At 40.6% G+C, this 27320-nt stretch overlaps 1 protein-coding gene across 3 annotated transcripts in view; it reads right to left on the reverse strand.

Annotated features, from left to right (window-relative positions):
- LOC139746135 (uncharacterized) overlaps window positions 1–27320 on the reverse strand; it is a 216196-nt gene that overhangs the window by 98711 nt on the left and 90165 nt on the right. For all 3 annotated transcript variants that reach the window (XM_071657011.1, XM_071657004.1, XM_071656995.1), the window contains 3 exons: window positions 21399–21493; window positions 17883–19031; window positions 6776–7024 (listed from right to left, as the gene is read on the reverse strand). In XM_071657011.1, coding sequence (XP_071513112.1) covers window positions 6776–7024; window positions 17883–19031; window positions 21399–21493 — 1493 coding nt within the window. The remainder of the gene's footprint in view (window positions 1–6775; window positions 7025–17882; window positions 19032–21398; window positions 21494–27320) is intronic.

The raw sequence follows: 27320 nt of genomic DNA on the forward strand, positions 1-27320 counted from the left end.
TCCATCACCATACACATTCAGCAAACCTTCAAAATACTCACTCCATCTCCTTCTCACATCACCACTACTTGTTATCACCTCCCCATTTGCGCCCTTCACTGAAGTTCCCATTTGCTCCCTTGTCTTACGCACTTTATTTACCTCCTTCCAGAACATCTTTTTATTCTCCCTAAAATTTAATTATACTCTCTCACCCCAACTCTCATTTGCCCTTTTTTTCACCTCTTGCACCTTTCTCTTGACCTCCTGTCTCTTTCTTGGGAGTAAAGTCAGGGGTTAGTGAGAAGACAAGAGCAAGGGAAGGAGTAGCAATACTCCTGAAACAGGAGTTGTGGGAGTATGTGATAGAATGTGAGAAAGTAAATTCTCGATTAATATGGGTAAAACTGAAAGTTGATGGAGAGAGATGGGCGATTATTGGTGCATATGCACCTGGGCATGAGAAGAAAGATCATGAGAGGCAAGTGTTTTGGGAGCAGCTGAATGAGTGTGTTAGTGGTTTTGATGCACGAGACCAGGTTATAGTGATGGGTGATTTGAATGCAAAGGTGAGTAATGTGGCAGTTGTGGGAATAATTGGTATACATGGGGTGTTCAGTGTTGTAAATGGAAATGGTGAAGAGCTTGTAGATTTATGTGCTGAAAAAGGACTGATGATTGGGAATACCTGGTTTAAAAAGCGAGATATACATAAGTATACTTATGTAAGTAGGAGAGATGGCCAGAGAGCGTTATTGGATTACGTGTTAATTGACAGGGGCGCGAAAGAGAGACTTTTGGATGTTAATGTGCTGAGAGGTGCAACTGGAGGGATGTCTGATCATTATCTTGTGGAGGCTAAGGTGAAGATTTGTATGGGTTTTCAGAAAAGAAGAGTGAATGTTGGGGTGAAGAGGGTGGTGAGAGTAAGTGAGCTTGGGAAGGAGACTTGTGTGAGGAAGTACCAGGAGAGACTGAGTACAGAATGGAAAAAGGTGAGAACAATGGAAGTAAGGGGAGTGGGGGAGGAATGGGATGTATTTAGGGAATCAGTGATGGATTGCGCAAAAGATGCTTGTGGCATGAGAAGAGTGGGAGATGGGTTGATTAGAAAGGGTAGTGAGTGGTGGGATGAAGAAGTAAGAGTATTAGTGAAAGAGAAGAGAGAGGCATTTGGACGATTTTTGCAGGGAAAAAAATAAATATAAATATGTCTATATAAGTGGATGGGCCATTCTCCGTCTGTTTTCTGGCACTACCTAGCTGACACGAGAAACGGCAATTTGTATGATGATAATAAAAATGTGTTTGATGATAGAGTGGCAGATGTAAGGTCTTTTGGTAGGGGTGGTGTGTGAAGTGAGATGGTCAGAGGAAATAGTTTGGCTAAGAAAGATGATGTAGTGAAAGTTTTGTGGAAGATGAAATCCGGCAGTGTAGTGGGTTTGAATGGTACTGCTGTAGACTTTATGAAGAAAGGGGGTGACTGTTGTTGATTGGTTGGTAAGGATATTCAGTGTATGTATGGATAATGGTGAAGTGTCTGAGGACTGGCAGAATGCATGCATAGTGTCATTATACAAAGGCAAAGGGGATAAAGGTGAGTGTTCAAACTACAGGGGTATAAGTATGTTGAGTATTCATGGGAAACTAACTGATTGGGACGATACTGACTGAGAGGGTGAAGGCAGGTACAGAGCATCAGATTGGGGAAGAGCAGTGTGGTTTAAGAAGTGGTAGAGAATGTGTGGATCAGGTGTCAGCTTTGAAGAATTTAAGTGAGAACTATTTGGAAAAACAGATGGATTTGTATATAGCATTTATGGTTCTGGAGAAGGCATATGATAGGGTTGATAAGAGATGCTTTGTGGTAGGTCTTAAGAGTATATGGTGTCGGAGGTAAGCTGCTAGAAGCAGTGAAAAGTTTTTCCAAGGATGTAAGGCATGTGTACAAGAAGGAAGAGAGGAGAGTGATTGGTTCCCAGTCTATGCTGGTCGGCGGCAGGGTTGTGTGATGTTCCCTTGGTAGTTAAATTTGTTCATGGATGGGGTGGTTAGGGAGGTGAATGCAAGAGTTTTGGAGAGAGGGGCGAGTATGCAGTCTGTTGTGGATGAGAGAGCTTGGGAAGCGAGTCAGTTGTTCACCAATGATACAGCTCTGGTGGCTGATTCGAGTGAGAAACTGCTGAAGTTAGTGACTGAGTTTGGAAAAGTGCATGAAAGGAGAAAGTTGAGAGTAAATGTGAATAAGAGCAAGGCAATTATTAGGTTCAGTAGGGTTGAGGGACAAGTAAACTGGGATGTAAGTTTGAATGGAGAAAATTGGAGGAAAAGAAGTGTTTTAGATATCTGGGAGTGACCTTAGCAGAGAAGTGAGTCACAGGGTGGGGTAGGGGGTGAAGGTTCTGGGAGTGATGAATAATGTGGAAGGAGAGAGCATTATCTCGAAGAGTAAAAATGGGTATCTTTGAAGGAATAATAGTTCCAACAATATCATATGGTTGCGAAGCTTGGGTTATAGACAGGGTTGTATGGAGGAGGGTGGATGTGATGGAAGTTAAATGTTTGAGGACAATATGTGGTGTGAGGTAGTTTGATCGAGTAAGTAATGAAAGGGTAAGAGAGATGTGTGGAAATAAAAAGTGTGTGGTTGACAGAGCAGAAGAGGTTGTGTTGAAATGGTTTGGACATGTAGAGAGAATGAGTGAGGATAGATTGACAAAGGGGATATATATGTCAGAGGTGGAGGGAACAAGGAGAAGTGGGAGACCAAATTGGAGACGGAAGGATGGAGTGAAAAAGATTTTGAGCAATCAGGGCCTGAACATACAGGAGGGAGACAAGTGTGCAAGGAATAGAGTGATTTGGAACAATGTGGTATACCGGGGTCGATGTGCAATCAATGGACTAAACCAGGACACGTGAAATGTCTGGGGTAAACCATGGAAAGGTCTGTGGGGCCTGGATGTGGATAGGGGGCTGTGGTTTTGGTGCATTACACATGACAGCTAGAGACTTGAGTTTGAACAAATGTGGCCTTTTTGTCTGTTTTCCCAGTGCTACCCCAATGAAGCAGGGGGAAGCAATGCTGTTTCGTGTGGGGCAGGGTAGCGTCAGGAATGGATGAAGGCAAGCAAGAATGCATAAGTACATGAATATGTATATGTACATAAATATGTACATGTATATGTACATCAATATGCACTTGATCACATACCCCTGCCACAAGCCAATCTTCACTGGGAATGATCACTCTCCTCTCTTCCTACTTGTACACAAATATGTAATACAACCTTGACAAAATCTTCTCAAGACCTTCCACAAAACATCTCCATCAATTCTATCATATTCCTCCTTCAGATCCTTTATAGAGAAGCTACATACAAATTCAACTGTTTTTCTAAGAATTTCTCACATATTCTTTAAAGACAACACCTGATCCACACATCCTCTTCCACTACTGAAACCACACTGCTTCTCCCCAATCTGATGCTCTGTACATGCCTTCACTCTCAATCAACACCCTCTCATATAACACATCAGGTATACTCAAACTTCTACCTCTGTAGTTTGAACACTCACCTTTATCCCCTGTGCCTTTAGAATGTGGCACTACATGTATTTCAATAATCCTCACAACATCTCACCATGATCCATACATACACTGAATATCCTTACCAACCCATCAACAATGCAGTCACAACCTTTCTTAATAAATTCAATAGCAATAACGTCAACTGCTGCTACCTTCCTACATTTCATTTTACGCAAGGATTTCACCACCTCCTCTCTCTTCAACAAACCATTCTCAAAGACTCTCACTATGCATACCACCCTGACCAAAACACCCTACATCTGCCACTCTATCATCAAACACAATCAACAAACCTTCAAAATACTCATTTTATTTCCTCCTCACTCCATTACTACCCGTATCACTTCCTTTTTGCCCCCTTTGCTGATGTTCCCATTTGTTCTCGTCTTTCGCATATTATTCAACTCCTTTCAAAAAATCATTTTATTCTCCCTAAAGTTTAAAGATACTCTTTCAACCCAACTCTCATTTGCCCTGTTTTTCAACCCTTGCAACTTCCTCTTGACCTCCAGCTGCTTTCTCTTATAAATCAGTCAATAATTTGCACTCTTTCCCTGTAAGTACCACACAAACATCTCTTTTCTCTTTCACATCTTCATACCATCACTCACTCCCTTTCTAATCTGCCTACCTCCAACCTCTAGCATGCCACATGCATCTTTTGCATATGACATTACTGCTTCCATAATATATCTTCCATTCCTCACACCTTCCCAACACTTCATTAGCTCTCACCTTTTGCCATTTTACACTCAATCTCTCCTGGCGTTCCCTCTTTTTCGAAAACTTCTACAAATCTTCAACCTTGCCTCCATAAGATGGTAATCAGACATCCCACCAGCTGCCCTCTCAGCACATTTACATACAAAAGTCTCTCCTTTACACACCTATCAATTACCATGTAATCTAACAATGCCCACCGATCATCTCTCCTCCTCACTTATGTACACTGCGTATCTCTCTTTAAACCAGGTATTCACAACCACCAATCTTTTTTCAGCACACAAACCCACAAGCTCTTCACCATTTCCATTCACAACACTGAAAACATGATGCGCACCAATTCTATCCTCAACAAAAACAGTACTTATCTTCACATTTAAATCATCTATCACTAATACCCAGTCTCATGCACCAAAACTGCTGACACACTCACTAAACTGCTCCTACATCACTTGCTTATCATCTTTCTTCTCATGGCCAGGTGCATTAGCATCAATAATCAACCATCTCTCACCATCCACTTTCAGTTTTAACCACATTCAATCTAGAATTTACTTCCTTACACTCTATCACACACTCCCACAACTCCTGCTTCAGGAGTAATGCTACTCATTCCATAGATCTTGTCCTCTCACAAACCTTTAACTTTACTTCCAAGACATTTCCAAGAAATTCCTCCCCTTTACTATTTGAGCTTCATTCCAATTAGAGCCAGATCATTCAGGTTTCTTTCCTCAAATATAATCTCTCTCCTCTCTTACCTTGGTTACACCCACAAACATTCAGACACCACAGTCTAAGCCTTCAAGGAAGATGAGTACTCTCCTCCTGGCTCTTTCTTCTATTTCCTCTTCTAGAAATTGAAATACAGGAAAGAGAGGGTTTCCAGCCCCCTCATTCCAGCCCCCTTTAGTCACCTTCTACTAAATGCAGGGAATATGCAAAAGAATTCTCTCTCTCCTACCTTATTATTATTATCATTATCATTTACAAGGTACTGGTTTATTTAACACAGAGGTTGTGAGATCCTGCAGTTCATTGTATTAGACTTAGGGTGAAATTTGGAACACATAATAGTGTTCAAGAGATGGAGCTCCGTCAATGTAAAATTCCCTCGCCTTACAATACAAATAGCTAATTACATATTCTAGAGAAAAAAATGTGTATCATGTGCCAGGATATTCATTAAACACAAAAATCCATTTAAAGAGGTCTTTAAATTTTGAACGTGCTCACTGTAACTGGATTACTTGCTAAATGGTTAGGCATGGTGGCGAATGGTTTGAGTGAGCAGAAAAGTACAAAAACTAGAATGCAAAACAATGTCTCCTTACTCTTTGAATGCTAATGGAGAACTGATGCAGTAAGCAGCATAAAATACACAGCACTTTCAAGACAATAATTCTTCCACATCATCTTATAATAACAAATCTTTCACTATTTGATTAGATTTCCAAGGAATTCAAAAGCCAGATATGGAAACCTTAATGTTTTCTTTGGATGAAACACAGAAAACCTAACAAAATATTTCAAAATATTAAGTTCAATTTTTTATATGGAAACTGCACTTTTAGAGACTAATGTATGAAAAATTGTAAATTACAAGGAATGAAAAGGAAAACGATGTGGTATACCGGGGTTGACGTGCTGTCAGTGGATTGAATCAAGGCATGTGAAGCGTCTGGGGTAAACCATGGAAAGCTGTGTAGGTATGTATATTTGCGTGTGTGGACGTATGTATATACATGTGTATGGGGGTGGGTTGGGCCATTTCTTTCGTCTGTTTCCTTGCGCTACCTCGCAAATGCGGGAGACAGCGGCAAAAAAAAAAAAAAAAAAAAAAAAAAAAAAAAAAAAAAAGAAAAGGAAAACATGGTTAGAATTAAAGGGTTATTCATCTTTCCCTTTTAACTTACCACATATAGGGAATGGACATATAGCTCTATGTAATTTGCGCATCCACTTTTGTCCCTCTTGCCTTTGCCTTTATATTGTATAAAGGAATTATACATGCATTATGCCAGTTCTTAGGTACCTGAACTCAAGCCAGAAACTGAACCTAACTAATCAGTCAACAATAATGTCACTTCCTTTCTTGGCAAACTCCATTATAATCCAATCCACTTCAACAATTTTGCCCCATTTCTTTCATCTTGTTCAAAAGTTTTACTAACTCATCTATTTTAACCTATATATTTGACAAGAGTCTCTCTATTCATGTCATCTGGTCCCAAACAAACCAAATCTGCCACCATATCCTCTAATGCAATACACAGGCAGTCATTCAAAATAATCTCTGCATCTATCATTCACCTCTTCTTAATTGTTATCATTTCCCCATCTGCCCCCATATAATGTTTCTCTTATATGTTGTTCTGTTATCCTTACAATATTCATCTCATTACAGAGCATTTGCTTATTCTGAAGTTCAGAGGTACTCTTCTATCCTACACCTATAAATATAACCTGTAAGCTTACCTAGGCCATAAGTCAGATATCACTACACGAACAGCCAATGCTGGAATATTCTCTGCAAATCCTTTCTTCATTGGCAATATTGCACTTGACTTTAGATTGCTTCTCAATTCACCTGAGTCCAGAAACTGTACGGTGTGTGTACGTCCTGGCATTGCCATAATTTTGGCTCTATGCCACATGCCATCTGTATGTAATGCCATTACAACTTGGTTTTTGGTGAAGGAATATCTTACTTCTTCACTTGACAATCTGCAAATGGGTAAATACTGTTCAAAATACATATATATTATGATTTATGTACAATCCTAATCCAGCAATATTGTTTTCATGCAACAAAAGTAACAAAAACACAAGAAAATCTTAAGAGCATTGTAACAAGCAAATTGTTCCTGATGCAGTCTAATATATCTTAACAGTCTTGCCTAACATTTCACTGATTATCAAACTAAATACCCTAAATATGTCTGAACTCAGATCCTATGAATCTCTGACCATGCAAAATCATAAGCTTTACTTGAGATGTACACTTTCACTAAAATCTTTTCAAACCTCTGGCAATAGAGCATGTGAAAATGGGTCAATCATGGCTAGTCACCTCGAAACGGCTGGTATGCCTAATCTTGATGATGTACTTTAAATCCATATCACTGGTATATGGTACATTTTGTTATATAAATCACTTATGCTTGAATAAATCATGTTGAAATATAGACCTAAAACCTGAATGTGTATTACTAAAGTATATTATCAGTAATGACGTGTAATTCGTAATATTATGCAAACAAATGGTGTTATAAATAAATGAGCAACAACAGAGGCAAGTTACCAAACTCAGATAGAGTAAAGGGTGGGGGAGGTGGCGAAGGTTCTGGGAGCGTTGAAGAATGTGTGGAAGCCAAGAACATTATCTTGGAGAGCAAAAATGGGTATGTTTGAAGGAATAGTGGTTCCAACAATGTTATATGGTTGTGAGGCATGGGCTATAGATAGGGTTGTGTGGAGGAGGGTGGATGTGTTGGAAATGAGATGTTTGAGAACAATATGTAGTGTAAGGTGGTTTGCTCGAGCAAATAATGAAAGGGTAAGAGAGATGTGTGAAAATAAAAAGTGTGTGGTTGAGAGAGCAAAAGAGGGTGCATTGAAATGGTTTGGTCACATGGATTGAATGAGGGAGGAAAGATTGACCAAGAGGATATATGTGTCAGAGGTGGAGGGAACGAGAAGTGGGAGATCAAATTGGAGGTGGAAAGATGGAGTGAAAAAGATTTTGAGTGATCGGGGCCTGAACAGGCAGGAGGGTGAAAGGCATGCAAGGAATAGAGTGAATTGGAACGATGTGGTATACAAGGGTTGACGTGCTGTCAACAGACTGAACCAGGGAATGTGTCTGGGATAAACCATGGAAAGTTTTGTGTGGCCTGGATGTGGAAAGGGAAATGTGGTTTCGGTGCATTATACATGACAGATAGAGACTGAGCGTGAACGAATGTGGCCTTTATTGTCTTTTCCTAGCACTACCTCGCGCACATGCAGGGGAGGGGGCTGTCACTTCATGTGTGGTGGGGTGGCGACGGGAATGAATAAGGGCAGACAGTATGAATTATGTACATGAGTATATATGTATATGTCTGAGTGTGTACATATATATGTATATGTTGAGATATATAGATGTGTATATGTGTGCGTGTGTGGATGTGTATGTATATACATATGTATGGGGGTGGGTTGGGCCATTCTTTCGTATGTTTCCTTGTGCTACCTTGCTAATGCGGGAGACAACGACAAAGTATAATAAAATGAATAACTATATTTATATCATTTATTCATATTGACCTAAAACATTTCATTTCCTACACATCCAACCTCCTCCATATGACCCTATCTATAGCCCATGCCTCGCGACCAGACACTATTGTTAGAACTACTATTCTTTCAAACACCAATTTTTGCTTTCTGAGATAATGTTCTCTCTCATGCATTCTTCATCTCTACCAGAACCTTCACCCCCTCCCCCACCCTATGACTCACTTCCGCTTCCATAGTTCCAATCGCTGCCAAGTCCAGACCCAGATATCTAAAGCACTTCATTTCCTCCAATTTCTTTATTCAAACTTACATCCCAACTAACTTGTTGCTCAACCCTTCTGAACCTAGTTATCTTCCTCTTAATGACCTTCTCGTTTCACACACTTTTTCAAACTCAGTCACCAATTATATGTATTTCCATTTATAATGGGTGAGAGAGTATCATTAAATCTTAGGTACAATGAAAAGATGTTCTGGAAGGAGGCAAATAACGTGCGTAAGACAAAAGAGCAAATGGAAACATCAGTGAAGGAGGCAAGTCAGGAGGTGATAACAGGTAGTGATGAAGTGAGGAGGAGATGAAGCGAGAATTTTGAAGATTTGTCGAATGTGTTTCATGATAGAGTGGCAGATGTTGGGTGTTTTGGTTGGGGTGGTGTGTGAAGTAAAAGGGTCAGGGACAATGGTTTGGTGAAGAGAGAAGAGGTAGTGCAAACTTTGCAGAAGATGAAATCCGGCAAGGCAGCGGGTTTGGACAGTATTGCAGTGGAATCTAATAAAAAAAGGGGTGACTGTTGTTGATTGGTTGGTAAGGGTATTCAAAGTATGTATGGATCATGGTGAAGTGGCTGAGGATTGGCGGAATGCATGAATAGTGCCATTGTACAAAGGCAAGCGGGATAAAGGTGAATGTTCAAACTACCGAGGCACAAGTTTACTGAGTACTCCTAGAAAATCATATGGGAGGGTATTTACTGATAGAGTGAAAGCATGTAAAGAGCATCAGATTGGGGAAAAGCAGTGTGGTTTCAGAAGTGGTAGAGGATGTGTGGATCAGGTGTTTGCTTTGAAGAATGTATGCGAGAAATAATTAGAAAAACAGATGGACTTATATGTAACATTTATGGATTTGGAGAAGGCATATGATAGGGTTGACAGAGATGCTTTGTGGAAGGTTTTAAGTGGGAGGTAAGTTGCTAGAAGCAGTGAAAAGTTTTTACCAAGGATGTAAGGCAAGTATAAGAGTAGGAAGAGAGGAGAGTGACTGGTTCCCAGAGAATGTCAGTTTGCGGCAGGGGTGTGTGATGTCCCCATGGTTCTTTAATTTGTCTATGAATAGAGTGATTAGGTAGGTAAATACAAGAGTTTTGGAGAGAGAAGCGAGTATGCAGTCTGTTGTGGAGAGAGGGGCAAGTATGCAGTCTGTTGTGGATGAGAGGGCCTGGGAAGCGAGTCAGTTGCTGTTCGCCGATGATACAACCCTAGTAGCTGATTCGTGTGAGGAATTGCAGAGATTGGTCACTGAGTTTGGAAGCGTGTGAAAGGAGAAAGTTGTGAGCAAATGTGAATAAGAGCAAGGTTAATCATTAGGTTCAGTAGGGTTGAGGGACAAGTTTACTGGTATGTAAGTTTGAAAGGAGGAAGTGAAGTGTTTTAGAAACCTGGGAGTGGACTTAGCAGCGAATGGAACGATGGAAGCAGAAGTGAGTCACAGGGTGGGGAGGGGGTGAAGGTTTTGGGGGCGACGAAGGTGTGGAAGGAGAAAACATTATCTCGGAGAGCAAAAATGGGTATCTTTGAAGAAATATCAGTACCAACAAAGCAGGAGATAAAATTGGAGGTGGAAAGATGGAGTGAAAAGGATCTTGAGCGATTGGGGGCCTGAACATACAGGAGGGTTAGTGATATGCAAGGAATAGAGTGAATTGGAATGATGCATTACACCAGGGTCGAAGTGCTGTCAATGTTCTGAACCAGGGCATGCGAAGCATCTGGGATAAACCATGAAAAGGTCTGTGGGGCCTGGATGGGGATAGGGAGCTGTGGTTTCGGTGCCTTACACATGACAGAGACTGGGTGTGAAAGAATTTGGCCTTTTGTGTCTGTGTCTGTTTTCCAGGCACTACCCTCCTGAAGTAGGGGATAGCGATGCTGTTTTCCTGTGGGGCAGGGGTAGCGACAGGAATGGATGAAGACAAGCAAGTATATGCACAAGTGTACATATCTGTGTGTCTGCGTATGTGTATGTATAGTTGATATGTATATGTATGTATATGTGTGCATGTGGGCGTTTATGTATATATGTGTGTATATGAGTGGATGGGCCATCCTTCGTCTGTTTCCGGGTTCTACCTCACTGACACAGGAAACAGCAATTATGAATAACAGAAAAAATTTTACAATTACCATATTATACTTGATTCCCATTTCCCACATTAGCATGGAAGCACCAGGAAGCAGATGAAGAAAGACCCTCCACTCATATACATATATACATACTTACACATACACCTATGTATATATTTATCTATCACACTTGATGGTTGTTTCCCGTGTCAGCGAGGTAGCGCCAGGAAACAAGTGAAGAATGGCCATCCACTAACACACACATATATATACATAAACACTCATACAAGTACATACATGTACAAATACATATACATATCAACATATACAGATCAACATATAAATACATATACATACACAGACATATACATATATTTTTTTTTTTTTTTTTTTTTTTTATACTTTGTCGCTCTCTCCCGCGTTTGCGAGGTAGCGCAAGGAAACAGACGAAAGAAATGGCCCAACCTCCCCCCATACATATGTATATACATACGTCCACACACGCAAATATACATACCTACACAGCTTTCCATGGTTTACCCCAGACACTTCACATGCCTTGATTCAATCCACTGACAGCACGTCAACCCCGGTATACCACATCGCTCCAATTCACTCTATTCCTTGCCCTCCTTTCACCCTCCTGCATGTTCAGGCCCCGATCACACAAAATCTTTTTCACTCCATCTTTCCACCTCCAATTTGGTCTCCCTCTTCTCCTTGCTCCCTCCACCTCCGACACATATATCCTCTTGGTCAATCTTTCCTCACTCATCCTCTCCATGTGCCCAAACCACTTCAAAACACCCTCTTCTGCTCTCTCAACCACGCTCTTTTTATTTCCACACATCTCTCTTACCCTTACGTTACTCACTCGATCAAACCACCTCACACCACACATTGTCCTCAAACATCTCATTTCCAGCACATCCATCCTCCTGCGCACAACTCTATCCATAGCCCACGCCTCGCAACCATACAACATTGTTGGAACTACTATTCCTTCAAACATACCCATTTTTGCTTTCCGAGATAATGTTCTCGACTTCCACACATTCTTCAAGGCACCCAGAATTTTCGCCCCCTCCCCCACCCTATGATCCACTTCCGCTTCCATGGTTCCATCCGCTGCCAGATCCACTCCCAGATATCTAAAACACTTCACTTCCTCCAGTTTTTCTCCATTCAAACTCACCTCCCAATTGACTTGACCCTCAACCCTACTGTACCTAATAACCTTGCTCTTATTCACATTTACTCTTAACTTTCTTCTTCCACACACTTTACCAAACTCAGTCACCAGCTTCTGCAGTTTCTCACATGAGTCAGCCACCAGCGCTGTATCATCAGCGAACAACAACTGACTCACTTCCCAAGCTCTCTCATCCCCAACAGACTTCAAACTTGCCCCTCTTTCCAAAACTCTTGCATTTACCTCCCTAACAACCCCATCCATAAACAAATTAAACAACCATGGAGACATCACACACCCCTGCCGCAAACCTACATTCACTGAGAACCAATCACTTTCCTCTCTTCCTACACGTACACATGCCTTACATCCTCGATAAAAACTTTTCACTGCTTCTAACAACTTTCCTCCCACACCATATATTCTTAATACCTTCCACAGAGCATCTCTATCAACTCTATCATATGCCTTCTCCAGATCCATAAATGCTACATACAAATCCATTTGCTTTTCTAAGTATTTCTCACATACATTCTTCAAAGCAAACACCTGATCCACACATCCTCTACCACTTCTGAAACCACACTGCTCTTCCCCAATCTGATGCTCTGTACATGCCTTTACCCTCTCAATCAATACCCTCCCATATAATTTACCAGGAATACTCAACAAACTTATACCTCTGTAATATATATACATATATATACTCACATATTCATAGCTGCTTGCCTTCATCCATTCCTGGTGCCAATCTGCCCCAAAAGAAACAGCATTGCTAACACAAGGTAGCACCAGGAAAACTGATAAAAAAATGCACATTCATTCACACTCAGTCTCTAGCTATCATGTGTAATGTGCCGAAACCACATCTGACTATCCACATCCAGGCCCCACAGACCTTTCCATGGGTTACCCAAGATGTTTCACATGCCCTGGTTCAGGCCACTGACAGCACGTCGACCCTGTATACCACATCATTCCAATTCACTCTATTTCTTGCATGCCTCTAACCCTCTTCTATGTTTAGGCCCCAGTCGCTCAAAATCTTTTTCACTCCATCCTTCTATCAACAACTTGGTCTCCCACTACTTGTTCCCTCCATCCCTGGCATATATATCCTCTTTGTCAACCTTTCCTCACTCATTCTCTCCATAAGTCCAAACCATTTCAATACACCCTCTTCTGCTATCTCAACAACACTCATTTTTTCCACACATCTCTCATACCCTTTCATTACTTACTCGATGAAACCACCTCACACCACAGGTTGTCCTCAAACATTTCATTTCCAACACATCCATCATCCTCTGCACAACCCTATCCACAGTCCATGCCTCACAACCATAACATTGTTGGAACTACAGTTCCTTCAAACATGACCATTTTTGCCCTTTGAGATACCATTCTCTCCTTTCATACATTCTTCATCGCTCCTAGAACCTTTCCCAACTCCCCCATCCTATGAATCACTTCCACTTTCATGATTCCATTTGCTGCTAAGTCCTTCCCAGATATCTAAAACAATTCACTTCCTCCAATTTTTCTCCACTCAAACTTACATCCCAACTAACTTGTTCCTCAACCCTACTGAAACTAAAAACCTTGCTTTTATTCACATTCACTCACAACTTTCTCCTTTGATGCATTTCTCCAAGCTCAGTGACCAACTTCTGCAGTTTCTCACTCGAATTGGCCACTAGTGCTGTATCACTGGCGAACAAATGTCTCACTTCCTGCTCCTTTCATCCCAAAAGACTGCCCTTCTGTCCAAAACTTTTGCATTTACCTCCCTAACCACACTATCCATAAACAAATTAATCAACAATGGGTGACATCACACACCCCTGCCATGGACTGACCTTCACTGAGAACCAGCCACTCTCCTCTCTTCCTACTTGTACACACGTCTTACAACCTGACAAAAATTTCTCACTGCTTCTGCATCTTTATCAACATTCATATGCCTTCTTCAGATCATTAAAATGACACATAAATTCATCTAAGTGTTTCTCACGCACATTCTTCAAAGCAAACACCTGATCAACACATCCCTTACCATTCTGAAACCAAACTACTCCCCAAACTGGTGCTCTGTACATGCCTTCACCTTCTCAATCAATACCTATCCATGCATATTCCAGGCATACTCAACAAACTTATGTCTGTAATTTGAACACTCACCTCTATCCTCTCTGCCTTTATACAATGGCTCTATTCATGCATTCTGCCAATCCTCAGGTACTTCACCATGGTCCATACATACACTAATTATCCTTACCAATCAATCAACAACACAGTCACCCCCTTTCTTGATAAATTCAACTGCAATATCATCCACTTCTGCTGCCTTGCCAGATTTCATCTTCCACAAGGCTTTCACCACCTCCTCACTTCACCAAACCATTCTCCCTAACTTTCTCATTTCATACACCACCCCGGCCAAAACTCCCTACATCTGCCACTCTATCAACAAACACACTCAAGAATCCTTCAAAATACTCACTCCATCTCCTCCCCTTCACCGATGTTCCCATCTGTTCTCTTGTCTTATTCACATTATTTACATCCTTCCAAAACATCTTTTTATTCTCCCTAAAGTTTAATGATACTCTCTTACCCCAACTCTCATTTGCCATCTTTTTCAACCCCTGCACTTTCCTCTCGACCACATATTAGTCTCTCTTATACATCTCCCAGTCATTTGTACTCCTTCCTTGTATGCACAGTCCAAACGCCTCTCTTTTCTCTTTCACTAACTACTTTACCTTTTCATCCCACCACTCACTACCCTTTCTAATATGCCCAACTCCTGCCTTTCTCAATGCTACATGCATCTCTTGCACACACCATCGATGGTTCCCTAAATATATCCCTTTCCTCATCCACTCCCATTACTTCACTTGCTCTTACCTTTTGCCATTTTACACTCAATCTCTCCTGTTATGTCTTCAAACTCCTGCTTTAAGAGTAATGCTACTCCTCCCTTCGCTCTTATCCTTTCACCAACCAGACTTTACTCCCAAGACATTTACAAACCATTTGTCAAACATACTACCTCTCTCTCTCCTTTTTCTCATCTTGATTACATCCACAAACATTCAGACACCCAAACCTGAGCCTTTAAGGAGGATGAGCACTCCCCACCTGACTCCGTTGACTCTTTTAGAAATTTAAATACAAGGGGAGGGTGTCCGGCCAAATACTTCTGCCTCATTCCTACAACACATGGGGAATATGGATGTAGAATACTTTCTTCCCTGCCTCATATGTATATTTCATATTGATGGGAGAAGAAATATCACGAGAGACATACCCTTCGGAAGCAACTGTACGAGTGTGTCAGCAGATTTGATGGGTGACTTAAATGCAAGGGTAAGTAATGTGGCAGTTGAGGGTATAAATGGAGTGCATGGGTTGAATTATTCAGTGTTATTAATGGAAATGGTAAAAAGCTGTGGAGTTGGGATGTAAGTATGAATGGAGAAAAATTGGAAGCATTGAAGAGTTTTAGATATCTAGGTGTAGACATACCAGTGAATGAAACCTTGGAAATGGTAGCAAGTTAAACAGTGGGTGAGGAGGTAAAGGTTCTGAGGGCACTGCAGAATGTGTGGAAAGGGAGATCACTAACTGGGAGGGCTAAAATGAGTATGTTTGTTGGTATGGTAATCCTAACATTATAATGTGGATGAGAGGAATGGGCTATAGATAAGACTGTGCATAAGAAGTGAGGTGTGTTAAAAAAAAATCTGAGGATAACATGTGGTTTGAGGTGGTCTGATCGAGCAAGTAATGGAAGGGTAACAAAGAGGTGCGGTAATAAGAAAAAAAAAAAAGTGTGGGTGACAGACCTGAAGATTGGGTGCAGAAATGGTTTGGACATACAGAGAAAAAGAATGAGAAGGGGTAATAAAGGAGTGTGGTCGATCTGCATCTCTGATGCCTGTTCCCTTCAGGAACTTCCTCAATGGGGTGGCCATAGAGTCACCATAACTAGTGAACTCCAGTGCCACTTCTTAGCCTTTAAAGCCTCACCCTTAAAAGGCCACTGGCAGAGAGCCAGTCTTATGCAGTATTTGCAGAGGCTCCAACCTAATGTTCCTACTGACTGCTTACTTCTACCTAATGTTCCTGCCTACTATCGGTGGCTGAGGGAGATAGTTCTACCTACTACTTCTATCTAATCCTCACAACAGGAAAATCTAGAGTTGCGAAGAATGGACTATGTGAGTTTAGTGTTGTCAAGTGTTGTGTGTAATGAGGAGAGATATATTGTAAGTTTGAGAACTGAATGCCAACAGTCCACATTCAGGTAAGGCAGAATGGAAATACAGCTACATGGGTCAGAGGAGTGCAAGTACACACCCAATGAAGTGCTGGCTCACTATGCAGCTATCTCTAACCCTCTTGATACCAAGACAGGTAGTATTGATAACATACCTCCCTGGTCCTTGGCCAAGTGTGGCTGAGGGAGATAAACAATGTGCGCTAATATGGAATGGACATACAAAGAAAAAGAGTAAGGAAAGGTTGACAAAGAGGATACTGTTATCAGAAGTGGAGGGAACAAGGAGAACAGGGAAACCAAACTGGAGATGGAAGGATAGAGTGGAAGATTTTGAGCTATTGGGGCATGAACATGCAGCAGGATGAAAGAACTGCATGGGATAGAGTGAACTGGAACAAGTGTTCAAGTGCTATCAATTGACTGAACTGGGAAATTTGAAACAACTGGAGTAAGCCATGCAAAGGTCTGTGAGCCCTGGTTGCGGATAATGAGCTGTGGTTTTGGTGCATTACAAATGACAGCTAGAGAATGGATGTGAACATATGCAGCCTTTCTTTGTTCCTGGCACAGGCTCACTAATTCAGGAAATGACAATCAAGTGTGAAAAAAATATATAAATCTGTGTACAAAATCTATAAACCACTAACACCAACATGAACTCCACCTCCTCCATCCCACCTTATGTGTTTACCTTGAGTGAGTGATGCATGTGGCCCATCCATAAGAATACAGCTAATACTAAAGAATCAACTGCCCAATCAACTTCACTACTGGTGAAAATAACTACCCATGCAAAGAAAGACAGCACCGTGCTTTAATTAACGACAAGGAGAAAGTGTTGGCAGTGTGGGAGGAAGAACCAAAACAGAGTAATGTTCCATTCATCCTACACCAGTCTCATCTTCCTGTGTGCATAAATATTCATTTAATTTTGTTTATAAATCACCCCAAGACCCACTTCATGGAAAGATCCAGGAGTTCCCCCAGAACCCCTTTTTCATGAGCTCCTGGGAAATGATGCATTCCTCTGAATGGAGTGAGAAGGTCTTTGACAAGACAGCACTCCCTTTCATCAACAGACATTGATAAAACATCAGTGACGACGACTTTTCACACCTGGTGGAACCACAGGCATGTGGAATCCAACAGTTCTGGGTAATACTGGGATTCTTTTTTGGAGAGGGGATCCTGGCTCAACTGTTGATAAATCAATTGCAATTGGTGGTTACTGAATTTAGGATAGCATAGGAAAGGAGAAGGTTGATAACAAATGTGAATAAAAGAAAGGTATTAGGTTTAGAACTGCACAGCAACTGAATTATTGGAGTCTTGAGTTTGAATGGAGAGAATCCAGAGAAAGAGGGGTGTTTTAGACACCTGAGAGAAGCCATGGCAACAAAGGAAACTATGGAAGCTGAACTCTACCATATGGTGGAGAAAGGAAGATAAGAATTCATTATTACAATTGAGCTTACCGGTTGCATTCATCTTGAACAGCTTTCATTTTTGCGTGTAACACTGAAGTAAACGAGTTTATCAATTGGCAGTAAAACTTCACGGGAGATAAAATCCATGTCACCTTCACATCAACAAGCATACCAAATGGAACTGCAAGTTTTCTTAAGCTAGCAGATTCACCAACATGAAACTGTGCACCATCTGATATTTTGCCTCCTAGTGAGTCACATTTCCAATTCGTTTTTTTACCTTGCTCAAATACATCTGAAATCTTAGCATTGTTAACTTCCTTCAAATCAATTTCTTTCTTCCATTCACTGGAGCTTTTCCTAACATTTATAGGTTTCTCAATAACTGGCATATATGACTGACTTTCAATGCTTTCCTCCACTGTGTCAAGGATTGGAATGGATTTGCAGCCTTCCTTAAGAGGAGTATTTGTCTTCAGAGAATGTCCAGTTTGTCTATCATGTGCCAATGAAAAGGCCCCAGATTCATATTTGCCAGATCTTTGAACATTTGAAGTTCTCTGATCAATGCTGTTCTCAGGGCCTAATCTATCTCTAAATTTGTTTTGTTCCCTCCAGTTCTTTACTTCATATTGTTTACTCAAACTATCAGTTGTAGGTTCTTGATTGTGAAATACATACTCTGATTCAATTTCCTTTCCACTTTCAGCTACATTTCTCCAATTATCATATTCAACTTGATTTTTCCTCCCATCTCTTTCATCAGTTTTTCTCCAGCTATCAAGTCTAGGTCCATAACTTTTCTGAAATCTAACCTTAAACTCCTTTTTCTGTCTATTTTCATTCTGTTGCCACCTGTTACTTAGGCCACTTTGATTTTCCCTGCAATCATCTTGTTTATCACTGCTAAATCTTCTAAGTCCTTGATTCTGAAACTTGCCTTCAGATTCACATACACTTTGTTTTATCCAATCACTGACATCATCATTTTTGCTCCTGCTACTAGTTCTATATTCTAGCCTACTTTGAACGTCATTTCCAAAATCACTTTCCGAGTTTACATTTCTCCACTCTGGAAGACCACTTAGTGTTGACTCTTTCTTGACTGGGTCAGCATCATATGATCTCCTTGTTGACTTTTTACAGCTTGGCTCTACGTCATATGATTTTTCTAACCGCTTGCATGGCTTTGACATTCTGTCAAAAAAAAAAAAGAAAAAGGATAAATCTATTTAGAATTTCATTCACTACATATACAAATTACAGTAATGGCCAAAACAATAGTATTTTCCAAGAGCTCGGTCAACATCAGTACTCTCATATGACATCATTTGCACCTTACCCTAAATATTATCCAAAAATTACAGTTTTTCATGTAACCAACTGGTTGATACATATTCTAATTATCATACATCAACAAACTAAATATAGGCAGTAGTCAGACGGCAGCCAATGACCCGGGAGGTATATCATCAGTACTATCAGCCTGGGTATAGGGAGGGTTAGTGATCACTACACAGTGAGCCAGCATTTCAGTGGTTGTTAAGTTGCACTCCTCTGACCCAGGTAGCTGTCTTTTCTTTCTGCCTCACACATGCATGGACTACTGGCATTCAGTCCACAAACATACAATTTCTCCTTGTCACACATAACACGTGATAACACTTAACTCACACAGCTCAATCTTCGTAACTCTATCTTGGGGTTAGCACTAACTGCTAGTCCTGCCATTTGGCAAAATTATAGGAGAAATAGATAAAAGTAATTGGCAGGAACAATTATGCTGGAGCAATAGGTAGAAACAGTAGGTAATAACAGTAGGTACACATATTAGGAAGGCATACTAGGTAGAAGTAGAGAGTTGGAACATTAGGGTGTAGCCTCTACAAACACTGCACTAGAGTTGCCTTCTGCCAGTGGCCTGTTATGGGTGAGGCACTATAAGGCTATGAAGTGGCACTGGAATTCACTAGATATGGAGAGACTGTTGCCATGGCCACTCCCTTCATGGAATTCTGGGAGGGAACAGGGACCCATTCAATTTCTTTTTTCCATCAGCCACTTCGCATTTCACTTACACATCTTAAATTCTTCCTTCCTCCTTTCCTAAAAGTCCACTGGTACATTCCTTTCAGGCAATCTACCACATGCCTTTTCTCTCCTTTCTACAGCATTTCCAATCTCATCCATTCACCAGCAGAAAATTTCACTGATATGTTTGCCAGAAAACATACAAAGAGAGGCCACATCCACTCATGTCCATTCTCTAGCTGTCATGTGCAATGCACCGAAACCACAGCTCACTAACCACATCCAGGCCCCACAGACCTTTCCATGATATATCCCAGACATTTCACATGCCCTGGTTCAGTCCACTGACAGAAAGTCGACCCTAGTACACCACATGGCTCCAATTCACTTTATTCCATGTATGTCTTTCACCCTACTGCATGTTCAGGCCCCGATCGCTCAGTATCTTTTTCACTCTATCCTTCCACCTCCAATTTGGTCTCCCGCTTCTCCTTGTTCAATCCACTTCTAACACATATATCCTCTGTCAACTTTTCCTTACTCATTCTCTCCATATTTCCAAACCATTTCAACACACCATCTTCTGCTCTCTCAACTACACTCTTTCTATTACCTTAACAAATCTTCACCTTCACCTCCACAAGACAGTGATCAGACATACCTCCAGCTGCCCCTCAGGGCAAATCAAAATCCATTAGTCTCTTTATTATGCCTATCAATCAACATGTAATCCAATAATGCCCTCCGTCCATTTCTCCTACTCACATACATATACTTATGTTTATCTCTCATTATAAACCAGGTATTCCCAATCACCAGTCCTTTTTTTAGCCATTTCCATTTACGACACTGAACACCCCATGTACACCAATTATACCCTCAACTGCCATATTACTCACCTTTGCATTCAAATCACCCATCACTGTAACCAGGTCTCATGCATCAAAGCTGCAAACACACTCGCTCAGCTGCTCCCAAAACACTTGCCTCTCATGACTTTTCTTCTCATGACCAGGTGCACAGGCACCAATAATCACACATTTCTCTCCATCCACATTCAGTTTTACCCATATCAATCTAGAGTTTACTTTCTTACGCTATCATATATTCCCACAACTCCTGCTTCAGGAGGAGTGCTACTCCTTCCTTTGCTCCTGTCCTCTCACTAACCCGACATTCACTAACCCAAGACATTCCCAAACCACACTTTTTTAAGCTCCCTGAAATTTAATGATACTCTCTCACCCCAACTCTCATTTGTCCTCTTTTTTCACCTCTTGCACCTTTCTCTTGACCTCCTCCCGCTTTCTTTTATACATCATCAAGGTACATTATCATATATAAAATGACTCAACATCAAGTGAGAAACAGAGATACAACCATCCATAACTATCACTTAAAAACATTAATTCTTAATTCTAAGTTGTTGAAAATCTTGAAAATGCAGATTGCAGCATCTTTATATATTCTTGGTACCTTGAAAACTGAAAAACACCCATAAAGATACATTCTGAATAAAAAGAAGGAACTTACCTGTCACCAATCTTTTTCCCTTCAAAAGGAGTTTTGCCTCTGGAGAATGACTGAAGCATATCTGGTGTGTGCCCCACTTCAGAATTAAGTTCAACCTACATAAAAGATAATTATGAAAACAGAACACAAGAAATAGTGCAGAAAAGAATGAATGAAAGAGTACTTGGGCAAGTCAGATAACAAAAGCTCTGTTAGCCCATGTCTATGTCAACTGTTTATAACTTAATTCTGTCACTTCCTGCTGCAAATTCAAATGCATTAAGTAAGGTTAAAACAGTCAAAAGGTTCTAAACACCTTTAAAAAGAAAAAGATCCTAATATAAAACCTCACAATATTGGGGATCCTGGAATATGACAGGTTAGCTTCCTGGACCCTGTTTGCAAGTCAATCTGTTCATAAGTCAGAAATAAAGAAATACATAAAATTAAAGAATGTACCTGTACTTGCCCATAATAATGTATTAGATTCTACACTCCAAAATAAATATACTTAATATCATATCAAACAAGACAATGAAAAAAGATGCTGTTAGGCAATTTGTAAGTATGAGTAATTGATTGTATGTCAGACTAGAACATGAATGCTATTTTATGGAACTTGTTTGTACATATGGATGTTTGTAGCTTGGACAATTGTAAGCCTGTGCCCCTGTAGCATCCTACCTTCAACTACAATACAGTAAATTCTTAAAGAGTCTGAAATGAAAAAAGAAATTTACTTATATTTTTACCCTTACATTCATTCAGCACAGAAGTAGCACAACTCATCTATCTATATATCTCTGATGTCCATTCCCTCTGGGAACTCCAATTAAAGGGGTGGCCAAGGGATTAGAGTATCCACTTATCCCAGTCCTTCCATGTATCCCTCACAAACACTATTCCAAGCATTCTTCCACTATTTCCCCATGTCACAGGTGGTCTTCCTCTCACACACAACCATTTAATTGTACTATGATACACTCTCCTCATAAACTCCCAGCCTTGCATTCTTTCCACATGCCTGAACCACCTCAAAGCATAACATTTCACCCTCTCTACCACTGCACAATTCATTTCCTTTGCATTCCGTGCTATACCACATCTCGTACACCCCTTCATTTCTTTCTTCATTCTATTAAGTCATGCCAAATGCTCCTCTAAAATATCTCATTTCCACAGCCTGAATTCTTGACCTCTGTAAGTCACTTCAAGTCCATGTTTCGGCTACAAAGGTCGGGGAGGAAAGGACCATGCTGTCCCATAACATCTCTTCACTTCCATACAAACACCTCTACCCTTCATTGTTCTGTTAAAGGACCTAATGACTCTTCTACCCTGTACTGTCCTCTCCCTTATCTCTCCCATATCATCAAACGTACCTAAGACAGCTATTAAATACTTGAATTCTTTCATCTCTTCCAGTTTGTTTCCACTCCTATCCAAAGATCAGTTTTGTACACTTTCTCCTTTAACTTTACATGTTTTGAAATATTCATACTTTCACTCTAATTCCTTTCAAACACTATTAATTCAATGCTACTTGCATTTACCTTCAATTGCCTACACTTCAACATATAATGAAACACACTTACAACCTTCTGCAACTCCAATTCCCTCCCAGGAAACAAAGCAGTATCATCAGCAAACAGGCTTACCATATTTCATCTCTACATCCCCTTTCCTTACTTTTGCTTTCATCTCTCTGATCACACACATATATATCACAAAGCCATGCCTCACACCCTTATGCATACAGAAACTTTTATGCAACTCTCCATCCACTTTTACACAAGCATTTGCTCCTCTATACTATAGAAGGCTTTCACACCATCCAATAGCTGTCTCCTTAATGCCATATATCCTTAGCATATCTCATAAAGCATGCCACTCAACTTTGTCATACACTTTCTCCAAATCCAAAAAAGCTGCATAAAACTTCTTACCTTTTGCTACATACTTTTCTGCAGTCATCTTGGGAAAAAAAAAAAATCTGATCCAAACACCCCCTACCTTTCCTAAAGCCCACTTGCTCCTCATTTATTCTGCATTTAGTTACTTCCAACACTCTTAATCAACATTTTTGCATACACTTTTCCTGATATAGTTAACAAACTTATTCCTTATAATTGTTACATACACCCTAAAACCTTTCCCTTTGATTAAAGGAACAACAATTGCTTTCATCCAATCCTTAGGCACAACCTCCTGTTTCCAGGTTAAATCACATTTCTGATGCATCCACTCGATCACACTTTCTTCTTCGTACTTCAACGTTTCAGCCGTAATCCCATCCATTCCAGGTGCCTCTCCTTCCTTCAGCCTCATTACTGCCTTTTTTCCTTCACTCTCTGCTATAGACCCTTGCACTTGTATCCCTTTTCCTTTTATCCTCCATAGCCACACATGCCAACTGCTACTTCAGTGCCTCCCATATTCATCAGTTCTTCAAAATACTCATTCCATCTTCCTTTCACTTCCTTTTGATTCAGCAACTCTCCTTCCTTAATTCTCACAGTAACATTTCCATTTTTACATTCACTCTTTCCTTTTCCACCTCATTCCAGTCTAATTTCTTATTTTTCCCTAAATTTTGCACTCAACTTTCTTTCAAAATATCTATCTACCCTTTCTTTGCTTTCATCTATCAGCTTCTCAACAATCTCCATAAACTTCTTGTATTCTTCCTTCCTCCTTTGCTGAAATTCCATTGGTACATTCATTTTGAGCAGTCTACTATACACCTGTTTCTTCTCTTCAACAGCGTTTCTAATCTCTTCTGTCCAGCATGAAATGCCCTCTTCATTCTTGACTAGTTGGTAAGGTTATTTAATGGGTTATTTAATGGTGAGGTGCCTAAGGATTGGCAGAATACTTGCATAGTGCCATTGTACAAAAGCAAAGGGGATAAAAGTGAGTGCTCAAATTACAGAGGTATAAGTTTGTTAAGTATTCCTGGGAAATTATATGGGAAGGTCTTGATTGAGAGGGTGAAGGCATGTACAGAGCATCAGACTGGGGAAGAGCAGCATGGTTTCAGAAGTGGTAGAGGATGTGTGGATCAGGTGTTTGCTTTGAAGAATGTGTGTGAGAAATACTTAAAAAAGCAAATGGATTTGTATGTAGCATTTATGGATCTGGAGAAGGCATATGATAAGAGTTGATCAAGATGCTCTATGGAAGGTATGAAGAATATATGGTGTGGGAGGCAAGTTGTTAGAAGCAGTGAAAAGTTTTTATCGAGGATGTAAGGTATGTGTACATGTAGGATGAGGGGAAAGTGACTGGTTCTCAGTGAATGTTGGTGTGCCGCAGGGGTGCGTGATGTCTCCATGGCTGTTAGGGAGGTGAATGCAAGAGGTTTGGAAAGAGGGGCAAGTACGCAGTCTGTTGTGGATGAGAGAGATTGAGAAGTGAGTCAGTTGTTTGCTGATGATACAGCGCTGGTGGCTGATTCGGGTGAGAAACTGTAGTAGCTGGTGACTGAGTTTGATAAAGTGTGTGAAAGAAGAAAGCTGAGAGTAAATGTGAAAAAGAGCAAGGTTATTAGGCACAGTAGGATTGAGGGACAAGCTAATTGGGAGGTAAGTTTGAATGGAGATAAACTGGAGGAAGTGAAGTGTTTTAAGATATCTGGGAGTGGATTTGGCAGTGGATGGAACCATGGAAGCGGAAGTGAGTCACAGGGTGGGGGAGGAGGCGAAAGATCTAGGAGCGTTGAAAAATGTGTGGTAGGCGAGAACATTATCTCGGAAAGCAAAAATGGGTATGTTTGAAGGAATAGTGGTTCCATCAATGTTATATGGTTGCGAGGCGTGGGCTACAGACAGGGTTGTGCGGAGGAGGGTGGATGTGTTGGAAATGAGATGTTTGAAGACAATATGTGGTGTGAGGTCGTTTGATCGAGTAAGTAATGAAAGGGTAAGAGAGATGTGTGGTAATAAAAAGAGTGTGGTTGAGAGAGCAGAAGAAGGTGTTTTGAAACGGTTTGGCCACATGGAGAGAATGAGTGAGAAAAGATTGACAAAGAGGATGCATGTCTCAGAGGTGGAGGGAACAAGAAGTGGGAGACCAAATTGGAGGTGGAAGGATGGCGTGAAAAAGATTTTGATCAATCGGGGCCTGAACATGCAGGAGGGTGAAAGGTGTGCAAGGAATATAGTGAACCAGAATGATGGGTATACCTGGGTCGACGTGCTGTCAATGGAATGAACCAGGGCATGTGAAGCGTCTGAGGTAAATCATGGAAAGTTTTGTGGGGTCTGGATGTGGAAAGGGAGCTGTGGTTTTGGTGCATTATGCATGAGATCTAGAGACTGAGTGTGAACAAATGTGGCCTTTGTTGTCTTTTCCTAGCGCTACCTTACGTGCATGCAGGGGGAGGAGGGTTGTCATTTAATGTGTGGCGGGGTGGCAACGGGAATGAATAATGGCAGCAAGTACGAATCATGTACATGTGTATATATGTATATGTCCGTGTATGTATATATATGTATATGCTGAAATGTATAGGTATGTATATGTGCGTGTGTGGACGTGTATGTATATCATGTTTATGTGGGTGGGTTGGGTCATTCTTTCGTCTGTTTCCTTGCGCTACCTTGCTAACGCAGGAGATAGCGACAAAGTATAATAAATAAATAAATAAATATAAGAAATTGTACTGGAAGGTGAAAAAGGAAAGAGGTGGATGTAAGAGTGGATATGTAAATGTGATAAGTTAGGAAAGAAGGCTGCTGAATCAAAAGGAAGAATTGAAAGGAAGATGGAAAGTTTATTTTCAATAAAAGATGAAGGTGGAAGGTGAGGCAGCAGTTGTTACATGCCTCTTTCCATCTTCCTTTCACTTCCACCATCTGATTCAGTAACTCCCCTTCCTTACTTCTCACATTAATATATCTACTCTTATATCCACCTCTTTCCTTTCTCATCCCCTCTCCAGTATAATTTCTTATTTACCCTAAGCTTTTCACTCAACTTTCTTTCAATATCTCCATCTGCTCTCTCTTTGTTTTCCTGTATCAGCTTCATAACATTCCACTTCCACATCTTATATTCTTCCCTCCTTCTTTCCTGAACTTCCACTTGTATATTCCTTTCAAGCAATCTAATATATGCCATTTTCTTCTCTTCCACAGCATTTCTAATCTCATCCATCTACCATGCATCTCCGTTTCTATTCCTATATCTCATGACCTTGTATCCAACTACAAATTCTACAACATTTAAAAGCTTTTCTAAACATTTTAAAAACCTCATTCACAAAAGAATGCATACCTAAATTTACTGCACTTCCATCTAAACTTTCAGTCACCCTCTTTACACACTCCTCCCTACATTTTTTCTATCTTGCTTGTCAACATTTTTCCCTCTCCATTCTTTCTGATCCCCACCCCTACAATAACCATGAAATGGTCAGAGTCTTCAAAGAATCCTCTCACAACTCTAGCATCTTGCATGAGAAAGTGTACTAAACTATGTTACAGATAAGAGGGGAGACTGACTGCAAGAGGTGACAGAATTTAAGTATTTGGGAGCTATCTTGGGTAAGTCTGTTGATATGGAAGGAAAGATAAGAGAGAGAGCTGTACAGAGTAGAAGTGTCATTGAGTCCCTTAGTAAAAGAATGAAGGGTACAGGTGTAAGGAGGGAAGTGAAGAAAGGATTAAGGGAAAGCACAGTCCTCCCAACTTTGTCATATGCAGTCAAAACATAAACATGGGATCAGTCACAGAGGTCAAGAATTCAGGTTGTGGATATGAGTTATCAGAAAGGAGCATGTGGTATCACTAGATGGAGTGAAGAAAGAAATGAAAGGGAGTATAAGATTGGTATGGCAGGGAAAGTAAACAAAATGAGCTGTGGAGTTGGAGAGTGTGTGAAATGTAACACTTTCAGGTGGTTTAGGCATGAGGAAAGATTACAAAAGGAGTTAACTAAGAG

This window comes from Panulirus ornatus, chromosome 4 (assembly GCF_036320965.1).
Source record: "Panulirus ornatus isolate Po-2019 chromosome 4, ASM3632096v1, whole genome shotgun sequence".
NCBI classification, from domain to species: Eukaryota; Metazoa; Arthropoda; class Malacostraca; order Decapoda; family Palinuridae; genus Panulirus; species Panulirus ornatus.